Source organism: Marmota monax, unplaced genomic scaffold (genome assembly GCF_021218885.2).
Source record: "Marmota monax isolate L192 unplaced genomic scaffold, Marmota_monax_Labrador192_F-V1.1 WCK01_AAM20220418_F8-fsc00083, whole genome shotgun sequence".
NCBI lineage: Eukaryota > Metazoa > Chordata > Mammalia > Rodentia > Sciuridae > Marmota > Marmota monax.
Genome location: NW_026692848.1, coordinates 8,213,707 through 8,232,479, shown reverse-complemented (window position 1 = coordinate 8,232,479; position 18,773 = coordinate 8,213,707). Strand labels below are relative to the sequence as shown.

The 18,773-nt window shown below is 45.8% G+C and overlaps 1 protein-coding gene across 7 annotated transcripts in view; it reads left to right on the top strand.

Moving 5' to 3' along the window:
* Fndc1 (fibronectin type III domain containing 1) overlaps window positions 1-18,773 on the top strand; it is a 112,818-nt gene that overhangs the window by 52,128 nt on the left and 41,917 nt on the right. For 4 of the 7 annotated variants that reach the window (XM_046449338.2, XM_046449335.2, XM_046449331.2 and 1 more), the window contains exons 2-6: window positions 816-1,010; window positions 3,994-4,080; window positions 4,518-4,586; window positions 16,804-17,010; window positions 18,172-18,270. In XM_046449338.2, coding sequence (XP_046305294.2) covers window positions 816-1,010; window positions 3,994-4,080; window positions 4,518-4,586; window positions 16,804-17,010; window positions 18,172-18,270 — 657 coding nt within the window. The remainder of the gene's footprint in view (window positions 1-815; window positions 1,011-3,993; window positions 4,081-4,517; window positions 4,587-16,803; window positions 17,011-18,171; window positions 18,271-18,773) is intronic. The other 3 variants (XM_046449336.2, XM_046449337.2, XM_046449333.2) reach the window with 2 other exon arrangements.

Sequence of the window (18,773 nt, the reverse complement as noted above, 5' to 3'; positions counted from 1 at the left end):
TATTGAATAGCCGTTTTCACATCCAAGTTGGCTGAAAATTTGTTCCACTGTTGCATGAATATTCAGCCCTTATTTACATCACCTTGCTTTACAGTATCAGTTATCTACAGCGAGCTGAGAGGTCTTGTTGGACAAAATGTTTCTTTTCATTTTGGTAAATTTGAAAATCAATATTTGGTTTTAGAACCTCATATCTGAAGGTAAAAAAGTAACGGTGCTTCTCTTAAACGTCTTACTGACAAAATATGGAAGCATTTAAATTCAGTGCCTGCAGATAAAGCCAGAGTTTTACTTCCCTGTCAAGCTGGTGATGGTTTGGTTTGTTTTCTTTGTGGAAAAGAGTTATTTCTGTTATCTCACTTTGAATACAATTGGTATTCTTCCTGATCACAGTATTTGGGTTACTCTTCTCAGAGGTGTTTTAAAGATTGTGCAACGGATCATACTAAACACTAAGAACTTATTTAATGTATGAATGCCTCTGGAGAATTTGTCAAATTGCTGATTGGTTTCTCTTGCTCTGACATGTCAAAGTAATCAAGGCAGAGAATGCCTAGCATTTATTCTAATTCGTTTCACTTTTGGTTTAAATTTACCACCCACAGCTATCCAAAATACAAAGAAAGCTGGGGGGTTTGGTATGTTTGTTTTGAGTCACATTGTAGCAATGTGCAAATACAACTGCACTTAGAGTCTTTGGGATCAGACAGAGGAAAGCCTGTTGACTTTTTTGTTAATGCTATCAGAGAACTTTCAACACAGTTCTTTCCCCAACCTGCCATTACCTTAAGTTGATAGTTGCGCTGTTTGCATAGTTGACCACCCACTGAAGCCAAGGCACGTGAAACTGCTGTCCACTAAGATGGGCCTGAAAGTCACGTGGGACCCACCCAAAGATGCTACCAGTAGACCCGTGGAGCATTACAACATTGCCTATGGAAAGTCACTGAAAAGTCTTACATACATCAAGGTGAATGCGGAGACATACTCCTTCCTTATTGACGACGTGGGTAAGTGACCCTGTGCTCTTGCTGCCAGTCAAAACTAACTGTGTGCCACATCTCAGGATAACTATTTGCAAGACAAAGTATGGCCAGGATCTCTGGGGATGAGAAGCCAAGTGCTGCGACTCTCTCATCAGGAGTCTGGCCTGGGCTGACTTAACTCCTGCTTCCAGGCATCAAGTATTCCTCTCCAAATTAAAATTGCAAATGATTTTTGGTTTATGAATGTGCTTTTGGAAAATGCATTGGTCCTTTTTGTCTTATAGAAATGTGATTACCTGACAATTTGGTAGCCTAATCTGGAAACTTCTAATTTCTAAACCATATTATAATTAGGGATAATTCAAATACAGCTGATTCTTGAACAACATGGGTTCAGACTGTGCAGGTTCACTTACAAGTGGATTTTTTGTTTTGAGATTTGTGACAATTTGAAAAAACTTACAGAAGAAATGAGATCCTAAAAATATAAAAAATTTAGGAAAAAGTTGGGTAAACATCGAATGCACAAATTCAAGTAGATAGTCCACATATCATCTATAACCATAACATACATGAATCCATTGTTAAAATTTGTCAAAACTTAACACATATAAACTGTACATGATGCCCTTTATAGTAAGAGAAATCTAAACAAAGTAAAGGTGCGGTATTAAAGTGTATCTGTAGAAAACTAATTGCAGCACCCACAGTGCTACTGTAATAACACCATGGCCACCTCCTGTTGCTATCACGGTGAACTCAGGTGTGGCCGTGTCCTTTTAGGATGCCACCATGTACCACTCCTCGTTTCCGTGTGAGCAGTTGTCTCCTGTGTAAATTGTGTGTCACAGAAAAAAGTGATCCCTCCAAGTTTTTGCTTATTTTGTCACCATGTGTGGTGCACACAATATATAAATTATGTGCTACTTGACCCTTTCTGTTGTTGATAAGGTTTCTGGTCAACAACAGCTTCTTACTACTAAGTTTGGGGGAGGCAAAGCTTCTATGCAGATTTTTTGACTTCACATGGCTCGGTGCCCTGTCCCCTTGGTTGTTCAAGAGTCAATTGTAACACATGTGGAATGTCATGCTAAGCGAAACCTGGGTAAAGATGTGATCTTTTTACCCACTTAAATTTCATTTTTAATTTGGTCCTGGAGCCTGGGAATATTCTGAGTCTCACTCCATGTGTGTTGTCCTCTAAGTGCAGACGTGGGAGGTCTTAGACTGGGGCTTTGAGCTGCCTCCTCCGCATCCCTCTTTTTTTGACTCCAGTATCTTAAACTCCATTGGCTTCAGCCTCTACCTGAAGCTGGGTCATAAGGGAGTGACGGAGGGTGGCACAGAGATGACCAGGTGTCCCCTGGGCCACGGAAGTGCTGTAATCCTGGGTGGACCACGGTCAGCGTGAGGCTCCTCAGCACCCATCCCTGGCCTCAGCTTGCTGTACTGGTTCCTCCTCCACCTCCTGCACTGGACTATTATGTTTTCTGGGTAGCAGAACAGAGACTGTGTAAGGGAGATGAAGGAGGCCAGAATCCACTCCTCCTGGCTTCAGCTAGGCAGGTATTTCCTCGAATCTCTTCTGCATGGTGTGGCCACCCCCCAATCCAGCTGCGAGGTTAAACGGAGATTCTGTCAGAGTGAAGGCCTGGGCAGGGTCACATCTACTCAAACCTTGAGTTGTTATGATTGCTGCAGAGAAGGAAAACATGTTAAAAGAGAGTGGTAGAACTGGCTAAAAGCCAGTTTCTGATGAGTTAAATGTAGGGATTCAGACACATATGGATTACATTTTTTTGAAATACAAATAAGCTCAGAGTGCAGAAAGTGCCTGGTGGAGCAGGGTTTTGCATTCTGTCAGAACCTGGAGCATTTCCCCACTAGTATGACAGTTCATGCCAAACCCCAAATGCCACCAGGCCCTGCCAGATTCAGACAGAAGTCACACCAGGCTTGAGCAGAGTAGGTGTCCCAGACGGTGTATTCCAGTGGCTGGTGCGGAGCCTCTGGCTGAGAACTGATGAGGTTGTGTTGAGGAAGGCTCCTGGCTATGAGAAGGGCCACGGTCATCACTGCCGTACCCAGAGCTCATGCTTACCTCTCTGACCCTCATCCCCTGTGATGTCCATGAGCTTCCATCTCTTTGGGGAATGGGCCCCTTCACTTATTTTGAGGAAAAGTGAGTGCTATTAGGGTTTTGCTTTTCAAGCTGCAAGTTCTGGGGGCACCTTCTTTGTAACAGGGCATCTAGGTTTCCTGTTGCACCCCAACAACTTCAGTAAGTCAGTCAAAGAGAGGTATTTGACCTTGACCTCAATACAAAAATCAAAAAGTAAAGCCCAATTATTTCAAGTAATCAAGCATTTCCAAGATTCCAAGAAATATATATATATATATATATATATATATATATATATATATATATATATTTTACTAGTGTTTTGTTGAAATGGTGAAAAACAACATGAAGGCAAAGTCTAGGGATCATTTTACTGTGAAAAGGAAAATTTCCCAAAGCTTTATGTAGTGCAACGAAGAGTTCCCATGTGCCATGTTTTATGAGTTATATTGACATTTTCTTTCTTTCTTTCTTTTTTCTTGGAAATTTCAATTTGGAACTTCCAGGGGGAAATATTATTTATAGTTTTTGACAGTGTATTTTCAAATAGCAATAAGTGGACTGTGAGTTCCTATTTCTTTCATTGATCTTAAAGTTAAAATCCCTAAGTGCCCTTTTTATTGACTGCTTATGAATCCAGATTTATTGCACATGCCACGTACTCTGTACTAAATGCAGTTTGTGTTTGGGTCTGGCGTGTCTCAGCTGCGTGAGAAGAATGTTAGTGATTTGAGTAAAAACCATGGAGAAGGCTATCTTAGACTTGTCACTTAATTCAAACCTTTATATTTAGTTATAAAGCAAATAAGGAAGATGATTAGTGAGTCAAACTGTGTGATGCTTGGAGATTTGCAACGGTGGCTTGATATGAACCGTATGTTTCAGAGCCGGGGGTAGTGTACTTTGTGCTGGTTACTGCAGAGAACCACAGTGGAGTGAGCCGACCAGTTTACAGAGCTGAGAGCCTGCCTGGTAAGTCTCCTCTAGAATCAGAGGCTGTAGTTTTGTAACTTAGAATGGGAGAGACCCCCCCACACACACACACTTTTATCAAATCTATATAAATTTTGAATTAGGAAAGGATTCCCAAGCAAGACCTTTTTAGATGTGCACAGCAAGTCAAAATATAAAAAACTAGGAGAGACTTATCCCTTCTTTTACAATAGTTTTAAAGTAGGTTATTGGCATTTTGTCTCCATTTTTTTTTTCCGACACTCACTAGAATAAACCCTGTGCAGAAGACCAAACATGGACTGTCCATAGGCTTAGGTTTGGAGCCAGTAACATGGCCCCAGGTAGATCCTTTTGAATATCTGGAAATATCATTGAACTCTACAGTAAGGAAACACTGAAGTATGGAAACCCAGTAGCCTTGTTTCTAACCATCCAGTTGCATTTCCCTAATTCAGGAGGTGAATGGATCAAGATTGATGGACCCTCCATTAAGGGTCCAGCATCATTTAATGAAACCGTCACAGGTACTTGCTCCCTTGGTTCATGTCTTCACTGAAGCATCTCCTCTCAAGAGGGCTGTGCTTCTGTCACACACATGTGCTCACAAACCTTCATTCGTGCCCATCGCTAAACTAACACACGTGCCACACAGTCTCAGTCGATTTGTTCTGTGCCTGGTGGACCAGACTGCAGCAGTGTTGCTCATTGCTCATTGTTCCTCTGTGTCCTCGTGGTGGGTGGGTGGGGGAAAGCATCCACATCTACATCTGGGGAGATTGTCGCCCTGTTAACTGGCAAATATGGTGGTCGAGATGGTAGTACTGGCCCGTGGAGAATTTTTACAACTCTTACTCTTGTGAATGGCATAAACAAATGGAACCCACAAAACAGTGGCTTTTATTGGCTAATAGTGGCATCAAGTCTTGCTCTCTTTCCTGACAATCCTTGGATATTTTCTTATGCTTTGGATAACCTGCCTTCCATCTCTGCTCCATATTTGTATATATGTGTGTTGTATCATTTGGATGTTGATGTTGTCTGGTCATATTGTTTTACTTATTGAGAGAAGTGTTGACATTTCTTGTGTGTTGTTTCTTGAATATGTTTAATTGATGGTGAAAAAATAATACACAATGAATACAGTTATTTCACGATGTGGCTGGGTGTTATCCCCAAGACAATATGGTGAGGAATTATGTTTTATTTTCATGCCCCATGTTTTTAAATACATCAGTCTGGTGTTGTTGTGCAGAAAAAGGTGAGTATGTTGAAACTAATGACCATATTATGTTTCTCAAATCTGTTTTGCTGGTGTGGATGGTTGAAAAATCTCATAAGTATAAATGGGGTAGAAGAAGAAAGCAGTCAGCAAAGACAGCTGGCTTTGGGGTGAGGTGATACGTTCTTATTCAGATATGACGAGCTTGAGGTGGCTGTGGGGCGTGGCAGTGGGGAGGTCTTGAAGGTGTTTGGAGTGAGGGAACAGGAGTTGTAAGAAGGAAGTGAGAGCTAGACATGGATTTAGGGTCATGCCATTGGGGGAGACTTGAAAAGCAGAAAGAGTACAGAAGTAAGAGAGGCTGGGAAGAGAGAAGGGCAGGAGGCCAAGGATCGAACTTGGAACTCCCCCTTCACCTGCAGAGGACATGTTCCAAGACCCCAGTGGATACCAGAAACGTAGATAGTACTGAGGTCTATGTATTCCATTTTTTTTTGTCATATGCACATATCAATGACAACTTTAACTTATAAATTAGATGCAATAAGAGGCTAATGACAATAATTAATAATACAACAGCTTTAACAATACACTGTAATAAAAGCCATGTGAATGCAATCTCTTTCTCCCTCCCTCTCTCAAAGTAGTTTTACTGTATTCCCCTTCTTGTGATGATGTGAGATGGCCCAATGCCCACGTGATTAGAGGAGGTAAGGTGAATGGCGAAGGCACCGTGATACAGCCTGAGGCTGTATGCAGGCATTACTTGAACCAAAGCACTGTGGTATTTGTGACAGCCAACCTGACGGTCCAGAACGTAGGGAGGGTAGTGTATACATTATGGATATATACTGGACAAAGGGATGATTCAAGTCCTGGGTGGGATGGAGGGGGATGACCTGAGATTTTGTCACATTGTGTAAAATTGTGTGCAATTTAAAAACTGAATTGCTTCCATTCAATAATTTTGCGCCACAGTTGACTACTGGTAATTAAAACCTGGGAAACAAAACTTTGGATAAGGGGGGTTACTGCATGCTTGCGATGTGTGCAGAATGGGAAAGGATGTTTATTTCAGAGGTACTTACATGTTATCAGACTCACATAAACATTTTACTGATGGATATACATGCCTTGTGTGTGAATCTTTTATTTTGTAATGTAAATAACCATTTTATTTTTACAATCTCTGTGATAAAGTCTTCTTAATGACCTTAGTTTTAGAACAAGTAATTTTCTTGCTTTTTTGTAGGTAATTAATTTCTCTTGCTTTCTTTCCTAGAAATGCATGCGGGTGTATGCATGTGTGTGTATGCGTGCGTGTGTGTGCATGTGTGTGTATGTGTGTGCATGTGTGTGTATGCGTGTGTGTGCATGTGTGTTTGCATGTGACCCTTCTGAATAAGTAAGTGTCGCAGAAATCTTGGGTGTCAGGGATTATAAGAGGATTGGGATGTGGCTCATGGCTGGTTGTATGTCTGATGAGGTTATTTAACCCCTCTGTCTGCAGGAGCCTCCGTGGGCTGTGGTTGCCAGAGCACTCTGCTAGAATACAGGATTCTCCATTTGTTATACAGTATGATAAAAAAGATACTAGGAGAAATTGCTAGCTAAAGCCTCTTGCACATGTTTTAAGGCACAACTTAAAACACAAAACAATCTGCCGATATATGTGATGCATATACTTGGTTAAAGTGCTCCAGGAGAGCACTTTTTCACATTGTTATAGAAAATAACATGATTAATTTATAAAATATATTGATATATTAAATTATCAATGTATTTATACCCTTATTTTTGGAAAAAATGCTGTGCTTTTGTTCTGAGAAACGGTTAAATGTATAATAATTTTTTGAAAGAGAAGTACTCAGAATTGAACTTCTTCATTCAAAGGAAGGGATTTGTCCTGTGTAGCATGAGCACGGGCACCTGGTGTGAGGCCTGGAGGGTTCGTCTGTGTCTGGAACTACAGCCTTTCCTGTTCTTCAGGGCTTTCATTCTGCTAGAAACAGAGGCTTGAGTTCAGACTCCAGAAGGCCCCGTTTGGTTGGCTTGGACCTCTCTGGACTGAATTATCTTTGCCTAAAAATAGGATGTTGATGATTTAACTAATTCCTCTAGTGCCGCGCTTTTCCAAGCACAGGTTCTTCTGCTGGAGATACACAAGAGCAGGACAGACAGGAGCTCACCCGACGGAAACTTATATTTTAACAGGAAAGAACATGGTAAATAAGAAAGCAAAAAATAATGTATATCACCTGTTAGTTTGCTAGGGCAAAAGCGCCCCAGCCTGGGGGCTTAGACAGCAGCAGTTTATCTCGGGGGTTCTGGAGTTGAGCAGTCAACGTGCCTGTGGCAGGATTGGCTTCTCTGAGGCTGCTCTCCTTGGATGAAATGCAGATGGCAACTTCTGGCTGCATCCTTGCGTGGTCCTTCCTCTGTGGGCTGCATGCCCTGGGGCCTCTGTGCATCCAAATCTCCTCTTTTTATAAAGACACCAGTTGTATTAGTGTACCCCAATTGTCTCATTTTGACTCAAATTACCCTTAAAGACCCCATCCTTAATGCAGTCCCCTTTTGAGGTACTGAGGTTAAGACTCCACCATATGAATGGGGGGGAAGGAGACCATTAAACCTAGAATACAATCACAAATTATTTGAAAAATGAACTGCACTGTGATCTAGAACAAAGAAGTGGGGAGCTCTGGGCTTGGGAGCCCAGTGATAAGATGGTGACATCAAGGTGAAACCACGCAGGTGTTTCGTTCCATGAGTAAACACTCTGGGTCACTCCAGGTGAACTGGGCTGCACGAAATAATCACACAGAGACCAAGAAATACCTTTTTCTTTGGGTCCTGTGATAGCTCCTCTGACCTTAAGTGTCTGTGAAAAGAGAGAGAGCCATCGGAATTCTTTATTCTTATGTAGGGAACAGACAAGGGGAGGTTTCATGGAACATTCTATCCCAAAAGGGCAAAGGGGTAGGATTACAAAGGAACAGGTAAGTGTAGCTCAACCCCTCTGGGTGCCGCCTACTCCTAGGGCCACGCCTTGTTAGATTTGTTATCCGAAGGGAAAAGCCTGAGTCCTGAGTCATGGCACTACCATGCCAGACTACAGTGATCTTTCAGATCCTGGTGGTGCTTCAGGACTTAAAAGTGTGTGCATTTGGAGGGGCTCCCCACGTGCAGGGATTTTCATGATGAATCTTGTGAGGAAGAGGAAAGAACATACTAGAGAGTTCTGGAAGGTTCACAGGATATCAGTGACTCTCAGATTGGTCACTTGTCCAAATAGAAAAACTCTCAGGACTTAGAAATGAGATGAAGCAAAACTGCCACTGCAGGGCAGACGTTTGGGTTTCCTGCAGAGCGCCGCACCCTGTCCCCGTCGGGAAGTTTCTCCCTCTTGTTGGGATGTAGACCCATATCCTTGTGCTGACATGGGGAGAAGATGACACACTGCTCACTTACGGGAATACTAGTATCCAGCATTTCTGTAGACTTCTTTTTCTGTGAGCTGTTTAACTTTTTTTCTGTGGCTGCATTTGGGGCAACGGGGCCAGGCAGAGCCAGGACCCAGGGGTCAGGATGGGGACATGTCCCAACTTTGCTACTGACTAGCCTACAGATTTGGCTGGGCCAGCTCTTCTGCGTTTGCCAAAATTTTCATGTTGGAAACCATGTTAGACTCTGGTTAATTTTAGCTCTTAATATACTCAGATCTATTTTTAATGATTTTTATAATTTTCTAAAGATCTAGTCTTCTGTGCTTTTCTCGAACTGTGGAGGTAACCCCGTCTAGCACTAAAACAAAAGACTGCTTTTTGCTTTTTGTTTCTTGACATTTTATTTTAGTTCATGAAGGCTGCTGTCTTCCTGGGCATTAAGTAGCACTTGGACTCAGGATGAGTGGAGAGTCCAGAGCTCTTCCCTGGCCCTTTCCTGCCAGCTCCTGGGTGCTGTGCACCTATGGTCCAGGTACTCCCTCCTTATGCACCACCCCTGGCCTCCACCTGCGCCCTGACTACAGCTGCACTTGGCTTGTGATGTGTTTCTCCACCAGGCATTTGGGCCATGTCTGTCTCCACGATAACGGCCTATTTGATCTTCCCACCTCCTGCTGTCTAATGACCACCTCCTGCCATAGAGTCCAGAGTCAGGGACCGAGTTGTTCCCTCCACCATCTGGAATCCTGAATGCCACTGTCTGATGACAGCCATGTCCCTTCTTCCGTCTCTTGCTGGCCTTGCTTGCAGGCCTTGTCAGACTCTGGATCTGCAGTCCCCAGAAGGCCAACTTCATACACAGAGCACAGTTAGACCCTGGGCAGGACGGCGTGAGGTTCATCTTTGGAACCCTAACCTAGCATTCCTTTAATCAGAAATGCCTGTGGGTTTACAACACGTGTGCCCCAAGCATGCATTCTCTCTTTTTTCTATCAATATTTCATCAAAATTTTCAGGGACATATCCTTGACAGTTTGCTTAGTTAAATATGACTGATGTGGAAATTGAAAACTCTGAACTGAGTATCTTGAGCCCATAATCTCCACTCTTTGCATGTCTAAGAGAGACAAAGTACAGACCAGGAGCCGCCCTGCCCCTGAGGAAGGCCAGACCTTCTTATCTAGATCTCTGCAAATTCATGTATTAGTCCTAAAAGGAAGCACTGTCTATTTAAGGTTATCAACCTGTTGCCATTATGTAACGGCATCTTTTATTGCAAATGATCCCTCCTTTCATTGCTGCCTGACCCTCAACTCCCACCACTGTGTTAGCGGGTGGACTGCGCCGGGGATAGGAGCCAGTGGCCTGGGCTAGGGAAGGGCTACCCCAGAGCTCCTCTTGCAATGGCTCAGTGATGTCTACATCAGAATTATGAGGACACTGGCAACAGGCATTGATCTTATAGATAAGCCACTGCCCTGGATGGGTCAGAGAACCTAGCCCTGTCTACACAGTGGTAGGACAAGGGAGATGCCCCCCGAAAGACTTGCAATCTGTGAAAACTGAGAGACACATTCACGTAGGCAGTCACAGAGCCTCCTGGTTCTTGCTAGGAACAAGGGTTTCACTGCCAGCCTGAGCAGTCCCCTGCTGTCATTAATTGTGATGGCTGTGTCTGCCATCAACTTGGCATCCTGAGACCTAGCACAGCCTCAGTCCTAGACGGTGAGTGAATTCATGGGCGCAAAGTAATTTTCACTGATATTCCAGGCTCTTGATATTGATAGAGTCACTGATACTCATTGACTCTACCAGGGTCAGTTTCAAAGTCAGCAACTGATTGTCAGGATGACATCCTGGAGAGACAGACATACTATAATTCCTAGAACTTCAGAGAACAGAGTAATATCCGGAGTCCACAAAGGCATGAAGGAACTATCCACCCCTGTGGGCAGTGTTCTCTTAAGGGTCAAGCACTAAAAATGTTATTTTACAGTTTAAAACGAGCACCACAATATTATGGGGTAGTCGACAAAATTCAAACGCAGGGGTGCTATACCACTGACTACCCCCAGCCCCTTTTATTTTATTTTGAAATGAGATCTAGCTAAATTGCTGACTCTGGCTTGAACTTTGGATCCTCAGTCTCCCGAGTTGCTGGGATTACAGTTCTGTGCCACCAGACCTGGCTCAAGTGAAAATTCGAGATAAAAACAAAGACTGTGAATAAATTGCCTTGCTCCAGGACTCGGCAGATCAAGTTCATTTTCTTTGCTGTTAGGTAAACTTTGGTGAAAAGGGTGAGGAAGGCTTGGTTAAGTGATCAAGCGACGCAGCCCTTTTCCTGTGAAACAAATAGACAAAGCAAACTGGTGGGACCCCAGTGGCCCTAAGGTGGCTCCAAGTGTCTGCTTTGTTTCTGACAGGGGCCTGGCCACTTTCTCTCCTCTTTTCTATGCACTGACTTTTATGTATAGGCCTTTCCTGGCTTCTTCACCCCATGACACCCTGGATGTTCCTGCGGGATCTTAGAAGGTGGGAAGAGGGTCTCTGCGTACTCGGCAGTCCCAGGGAGCCTCAGAAACCTGGAACTAAGGCCTTCATGCTGGCCCGTTTGTTCTGAAAGTCAGTGTGCCCCAAGCATGCATTCTCTCTTTTTTCTATCAATATTTCGTCAATATTTGTCAGCTTGGGGAGGTCAAGTTCTTACTTTCCCCTTTTCTCTTGTCCCTCCTACTCCTAAGACCTTCTCTCCTCTCCAAGCCCTGAAAATGCAGCAAGGCTTAACTGACCCCCGGCGCTGGCCGAGGGGTGCCGTCCGGGTGTCTCTGAGGGTGGCGGGATGGGTGTGTGTGGCATCTGGCTTTTCCTCCTCTGGTCTTCCCTGGGAGCACTAGGGATGCTTCTCCGTTTAAGAGGAATCAGGCGTGGGAAGATCCCGATGGCACCGACTTCCTCTTGGGGCTGCAGGCCACTGCGAGTCTGGTTGACACGCTCTGTATGCGGGATGTGTGGACCCGAGGGTCTCTGGTGCTGACCACCAGACCTTTCACCTGGGGCATTCAGAGCCTCAGAGAACCTGCTCCCAGGGCTGGGCCATACCCGTGCCACAGTGTGGCCAGTGGAGACACCAGCACTGCCACCACCAGAGCTTGCAAACGAGAGCTGAAGGGGAGAGGTCTGGGGCTACAGATCCCCCGGCCCGGCTCCCCCTCCAGCTCAGAGCCTGCACCTGCCAGGCTGGGACCCGTTCCCTCCACCTCGTTGTCTTTGTCAGCAAACAGGTGGCTTGTGAGCTATTGTGAGGACATGTGCCCAAGGGCCTTATACTGGTGGGTGACACTCTGACAGATGGATTCCTTTTCCCCTTGTTTTTGTTAAATAGCTGGGCTTATTTAAGCACCATGTGAAATTCACTAAGTAAACGGTGAAAAAGGATGGAGGTTATTTGTTAGAGAGGAAAATGCGGCCCTTCAAGGACTTGAGAGGAAGCCCGGCCATGCATTGCACGACGCTGGGCTGCCTACACAGCATGCTCCTGGAGACATCCCGGCTGTCTTGGCTTGAGTAAGTCCCCAGCAGTGTCTCCTGATGGTGCGTTTCTCAGGACACGTCCCTGTTGTTCAGAGACACGATTGTATTTCAAGTATTAGGTGTGTTGAAAAGAGATTTCTGAATCCTCTCAGAGATGGTTCAGGAGGATCATGTGTCAGAATTTCCTCTGGAAGAACAAGCTCTAGACATTGGTAGACATTAGTGAGAGGTTGGTGTAATGAACCTTATCTCAGAGAAGCCAGCCAGACTGGGCCTGGGCCTGTTGTCAGGGTGTTGAAACTACCAAGCCAGTGTCCTGTCTCCATCTGGCTGTGGACCGTTGGCGTTCGCTGCTCTTTAACACGATTCCCTCCCTTTCTGGCCCCCTTCCTTCTTTCTCCCCTGTGTGCTCTCTTCTTCCTCATCTTGCCTCTGCATCAGGGATGCACAGAAGGCCCAGAACCTCACCTGGTCCTTCCAGAGATGGGGATGTGGGTGCATTTTCACAGGCTGCAGGTGATTCTGAAGTACACAGGCCCTTGAGCACCTGGTCTCTGGTGGAAGTGCCTGGCCTCCCCGCTGCTCTGTGGGCAAAGTGTCCACAGTTATATTGAAGGCTGATGCTGGGGATGATGGGGCAGAGGGTGGGTATAAAAGGCCCATGATAATGCAGGCCTGCTCTTTCAGTCATGGGGACAGGGAGAGGGTCATTATTGTGAAGTTTTGTGGTCAGCACAGTGGGCCATCAGGCAAGTTGGTGGGATGATCCCTGGACTTCTCGAAGCTGGGGACTGATACCTGCAGTGTGCTGGCCTTCTGTCACACCACTGAAGAGTAGGGGCTTCGAGCATGTTAGATGTTGATGGAGATGAGGGCTAGGCTTCTGGTTCACGAGGCCAAAAAAAAAAAAAAAAATCACATGGACGTGGACAGCTTCCTATTTGAGAAGGTTGTCGACATAAAGGGTTTGGGGCAGATTTCTTTTGCCCTTATCTGATTTTCAGTGACCCTGTGTGCAAAGCATACAGTTAAGTTCTGTGACATGCTCCTGTTCAGAGGGGGCTGCCCACGTAGGTAGCAGTCTGATGAAAGAGGGACTCCATTTTTGCCATTGCCACTGTGGTAGTAGTTTTCTATCACTATAACGATTACTCAAGATACCAGTTTATAAGAGGAAAGGGGTTATTTTGGCTCACAGTTTGGAGCTTTGGAATTTAAAATTGGTTGACGCCATTGCTTGGGTCTGTGTGAGGCAGCACATCACGATGGGAGCATGTGGCAGAGCCAAACTGCCCACTCATAGCAGGGACACCTTCAGAGATGAGTCCCCAGCGACTTCAAGACCTCATCTCTTAAAGGTTCCACCACCTTCCAACGGCTGGGGATCAGGACTTTAGTACATGGACCTTTGGGGCCACTTAAGCTCCAAATAATAGCTACATAAACTAGCATGCTTAATGTCTTCGAGGTAGGAGCCTCAATACTATACATGGATCATATTACAAAACCCAACATGATATACACTGTTTCACGGAGGAAGAGACTGAGGCTGAGGAAGAACTCTAAAAGTCATCCAAAAGTAATAGATTTGATGCAGACTGAGTTTTGAGCTGGCATCAGCCCAGTTTAGAAGCAGCCAGGTTTAACCAGCATAGAATTGTAAGTGGGCAAAGCATCATGTGGAATTTTGAATTTTTTTTTTTTTTTGCTGAAAAGAATAGATTTTATTTTGGACAACTTCAGACTATTTTCCCATTTCAAAGCTGGTGGTCCAAATCAGAAAGATCCCAGTCCTGCCTGGCTTTCTGACGTCCACTGCAACAAGGGGTGGTGTGATAATTGCTGCGGGAGTTCTGTTATCGACCAGCTCTGAGTATGGATTACCTGGTTCTGTTGGACCCAGAGAGACCCAGGGAGTGTGTCCTGCCAGGGCTGAGATGTACTCAGTGCTGGTGGATGTGGGCTGGCAGGCTCTTGGCAGTTGTGACTTCCTGTGTTCGAGATAAAAGATCTACAGAGATTTATTAGGACAGTTCAGAAGGCTTTGGTGGACTGTCCCACACAGCTTAGCCAAACACTTCAATCATTTAATTGCAAATGGATTTGAACCATATGGGATGTGCACTTAAAAGAGGGTTACCAGATGATCTACAAAAGATGCTTGACAGTATATGTTACTCAGAATAATAAAGGGAATTTTCAAAAGTACTTGAAAAAAATGAGGTTGGTTTTCTAAACACAAGGATTTGAAAGAGGGGATTTTGTTTAGAGGGATCGCAGTTTGCTCCCGTTTGTGTTTTTACCCAGACTGCATGAGCTGCCTGGGGTCATGGGTCAGTTCAGGGTGGGGGTCAGGGAATCCTTGGCGAGAGCCCCTCTCCTGTCCTTGGCTACCTGCTTGGGACAGCATCTGGTTCATCATGTTCCATGCCTTCCATGCAAGGTGGTGGGTTACACTCCGCAGGGAGCCTGGGTTCACATCGGTGAGCAGAAGGGGCTGGGTGGCCAGTGGAAGGACACACGGGGTGAGGACTGAACTTAAATGGAAGGGGTATCGTTAAGAGGGGACACATTGGGATCAGAATGGTGGCATTCGCATCCCTGCTTGGCACTAAAGAGCTTTGTGACCTCAGGTCAGCTGCTTCTCCTCTGGGGTCCTCAGTTTTCTCCTGGGGATGAGGCTACCTTTTCTACTTTCCTTAGTACTGTTCTAAGGAAGCAGAGCCTCCTACAAACTGTTGGGGTCCATGTGAAATTGACTGTGTTGGGGTGTCGGAACTAGCTCAACCCTGTTCCCCTGCATGGTTCGGCGTCCTGGCCCCATCCTTGGACCCCAGAGTGGAGTTGTTAGGCACGGGCTGGTTCCTGGGGTCAGGGACCCGCACTGAGTGATTGGCAAGCTGCTGTCCCTGCCACTGGGCTGTGTGGCTCATGTTTGGTGGGTCTGGTGGGCTTCAGGACAGAGCCCCAGGCTGGGCACATCAGCAACAAGCTTACACCATCTGGGTCATACCAGCTCCTTGTCCTTGGAACTTGATGCCTTCTTCCAAAGGAGCTCTATCCCTGTTGGAAGTTCCAAGGGACATTTTGCTTTTTACTGCTCCCGCCCCCCTCAGCTGTTTACTGTGGAGAGTCAGGGGTTACTGAGTCAGAATCTGATTTTCCTGAGCAGAGACTCCCCAAAGCCTAGTGGTCCCAGGAACACTATGCCCACTGCTACATGCTTGGCTGGAGAGGACACAGGACTGGCACAGAACTGCAGGAGTGCCATCTTTGTGCAGCAACTTATTTTCTAGTTGACACATAAGACCCAGGTAGTGTTTCCTTTTGCTGGACTACACTATTGGATTAAAAGCAAATGCTTTAAAATAGTTACTGTTTTGTATATTTGGCGAAATATTTATTGGCCATTACATGGTAGTCTCTTAGTAGGGGAGTCCAGAGACCAGTCAAGCAATTCCAGCTGATCTACCCAAGGACACTCCTTGATTAAGTTCACATTGTTGGAGCCAGGTGTCTGGCAGAACAACCCTTTGCAATGGCTACTTGTTTATGTATTATTGAGCTCCAATAACTCATGACATTAGTTTTGGTTTTTATGTCTTAGTTTAGCTGAGAATTTTCCAGATTAACAAGATTAGTCAGAATTGATGATGGGGTTAATGCACTTAGCAGAAGAAGAATACTTGGAAAGTAACTGCTCACACAGTTAAAAAGATGGTTTCTAGCCTCCCCAGGGCTCGAATGTGGTCCACTGTTAGAAATGGGCAATGTGGTACACTCGTGATCCATGACGCTTGTTCCCAGATACATCAGCTCTGCCTTGATGTGGAAAGAAGACTTTAAGCACTGAGTGGTAGCCACTGGGCATGTTCCTTTGAGAGTACACAGTGAGAGTGTTTCTTGAGATGAGGCCGATCGGCCAGAGGATTTCATGAAACTGATTAATTTCACAAGAAAATGACAGATGCTGAGGACAGCAGCAATGATGTGGCCTGTCCAGGGCTTTCCTGGAGGGATAGGACTCACATGTGGGAGAAAAATTAAGACCCCAAACAAATCAGTTAGCATTTGGCTGTTAGTCGTTGGTTGCTAAGGCAGGGAACCCTGACTTTTCAACATTACAGTGTAACAGCTTTATGGAAGACAGTTATAAATTGCACATAATGGGTCTCTGCCATGTTTTTACATTGACCTTTAGCGCTTGCCAGAGAATATATAGCTTTGGCCTAAGAGGACAAAAGGAAATAGAAGAAAGGAGACACTGTGAGGCGTCCAAGGCTTCTGGCCGGCTGCCTCTCCGCGTGGCACTGTTTTGGTTTTTGTTCTTAAGCTCTCTTGGTGTGAGAGGCAGGGAGGAACTTACAAAGGGAGTGCTGATACCCTTGGGGGAAAGGTGGTCTTTCCAGAATCTCTTACCCCAAAAAGGTCTGTTAGGCCCCGCTGCGAACTGCTAAGGTGCCACGTTTGCAGAGACTCCACCCCACCATGGTGGACCTGGCTACTGTTTAATGGTTTCTATGTCATGTCCTCTTTAAGAGAAGGAAGCGCCCAACAAGCCCCTACGTGTGCGCGTCCGGTCCTCAGACGACAGGCTGTCTGTGGCGTGGAAGGCGCCGCGCCTGTCTGGAGCCAAGAGTCCACGCAGATCTCGGGGTTTTCTTCTGGGCTACGGGGAGAGTGGCCGGAAGATGAATTATGTTCCACTGACCAGAGACGAGCGGACACACGAAATCAAGAAGCTCGGTGAGTTTACCGTGGACGGATGCTCAGCGCCCCGACGGTCTTTGTGTTTGTTTCAATACTCAGAAGCCGGTGAGGGACAGAACAGTATTTCAAGTGTGAGGCTCATTTTCCAGCTATGACAGTGGCTTGAAGTTATCCCTTTGCTCCATCCGCTGTCCCAGCCGCCATCATTTTGACCTCAATGATGACACCAGGCTGTCTTCTAAGGCAGCTTCCTCCAGTCAGGCTGCTTTTCTGCACGAGGGGAGGGGCTGTTGCTTTCCTCATCTTGACTGTGTTCATCCCTGTTGTCTTTGAAATTTTGTCCTCGATCACGATGGAATGTTGTGCCAGCCCTTATCTCTTCCCAAGCCCTGTACTGGGTAGAGGAAGTCCAGCTGTGGCCCTCAGGCTGCATCTGCGGGGACTGGAGACCCTATGTGCACAGCCAGGCTGGAGGGGTCCTGAGCTTTGCTGGCTGTATTTATGACAGGCCTGGACAGCGGATGCCGGCCACACTCCAAGAGGGAACTGCGGCTTCCTTGCCTGTGGAGACAGGGCTGCTCCTGCTCCTTCTCCTCCCCTGCCTCTCTGCCCACTTCCACCTGATGAATGGGAAGGAGCATTGGGTGGATGCTGCTGCTGCTGGGACCCTTCACGTCTCGTCCTCTTGGAGGAAGCCCAGCAATAAAGGATACATTCAAAGTCTTTCGTTTGTCCTTAGCAAATCTTTAAGGATTTTGTCCTCGAAGGGCACAGCCTCCCGCCGTTCAGAGAGATGTTCTGGCTGTTAACCCGGCTTGTCAGTTGTTCCTTTTCTTCTCCCTTCTTTTTGGACAGATAAAAACAGTGACTCCCTCTTCTGTCTTTTGGAAGTTAAAAGCAATTGGGGGAATTATGTGGGTAAATGTGCTTTTCATTTTTCTAAGCATAGTTTACCTCTCTTTCATCCTGATAATAAGCTAGAAATTCACTTTTCAGGAGTTAAAAGTAAAAATCCCATTTTCTAACATAATAGTGTTCCTTTTGAGATTACTTCCTACACTTGGTGGGCTCCTGGTTAGTTGTCCTGAAGAGGAGGGAAAGCCCCTGGAAGGTGGAATGGAATGGAGGGAACGGGGGGAATGCACGGGTGCTCCAGAGACGTCCAGCCGGCCTCAGGCCTTGCTGTTTGGTTCACAGCCTCGGAATCCGTGTACGTGGTCTCCCTGCAGTCCATGAACTCCCAGGGCCGGAGTCAGCCAGTCTATAGGGCTGCCCTCACGAAGCGCAAGATCTCAGGTATGTTTCCCAGAATGCCTTTGGTGACACCAAAGTCTAGTGTGAATGCTGACTTGTTTTCACATGATGCTGGCTGTGATGAATTCCGTAAATTTCATGGAGGATAAGGCAAACAAGAGGGCAGAGTTAGTTGCATTGGGGGTATAAGCATATGTCCTTCCTATGCGGAGGCTGGAGAGTTCATGTGATAAAGTCGGTTTCACTGTGCATTCTCTATGGCTTCCTGGTGCAGTAGCTCTGCCATGATAGCAGGGGGCAAGCTTTACACCATGTGAAGGCAGAATCAGATCCATGCATAAGTGGCCCCTGGGAGACACTGAATAAAGTGCAAGAAATAACATCCTCTGATGTTAACACTCGTTAACATCAGCTAACCATGCGTAGAAATGGCGTGGAGAGGAGTGAGGAAAACTTGTCTTCAGGGTTTGCTGATAGCCTGATTGATGTCCCTTTACTAAGGAATATTTCTTCCCATGTACAACACAGTTATTTTTCATATTACT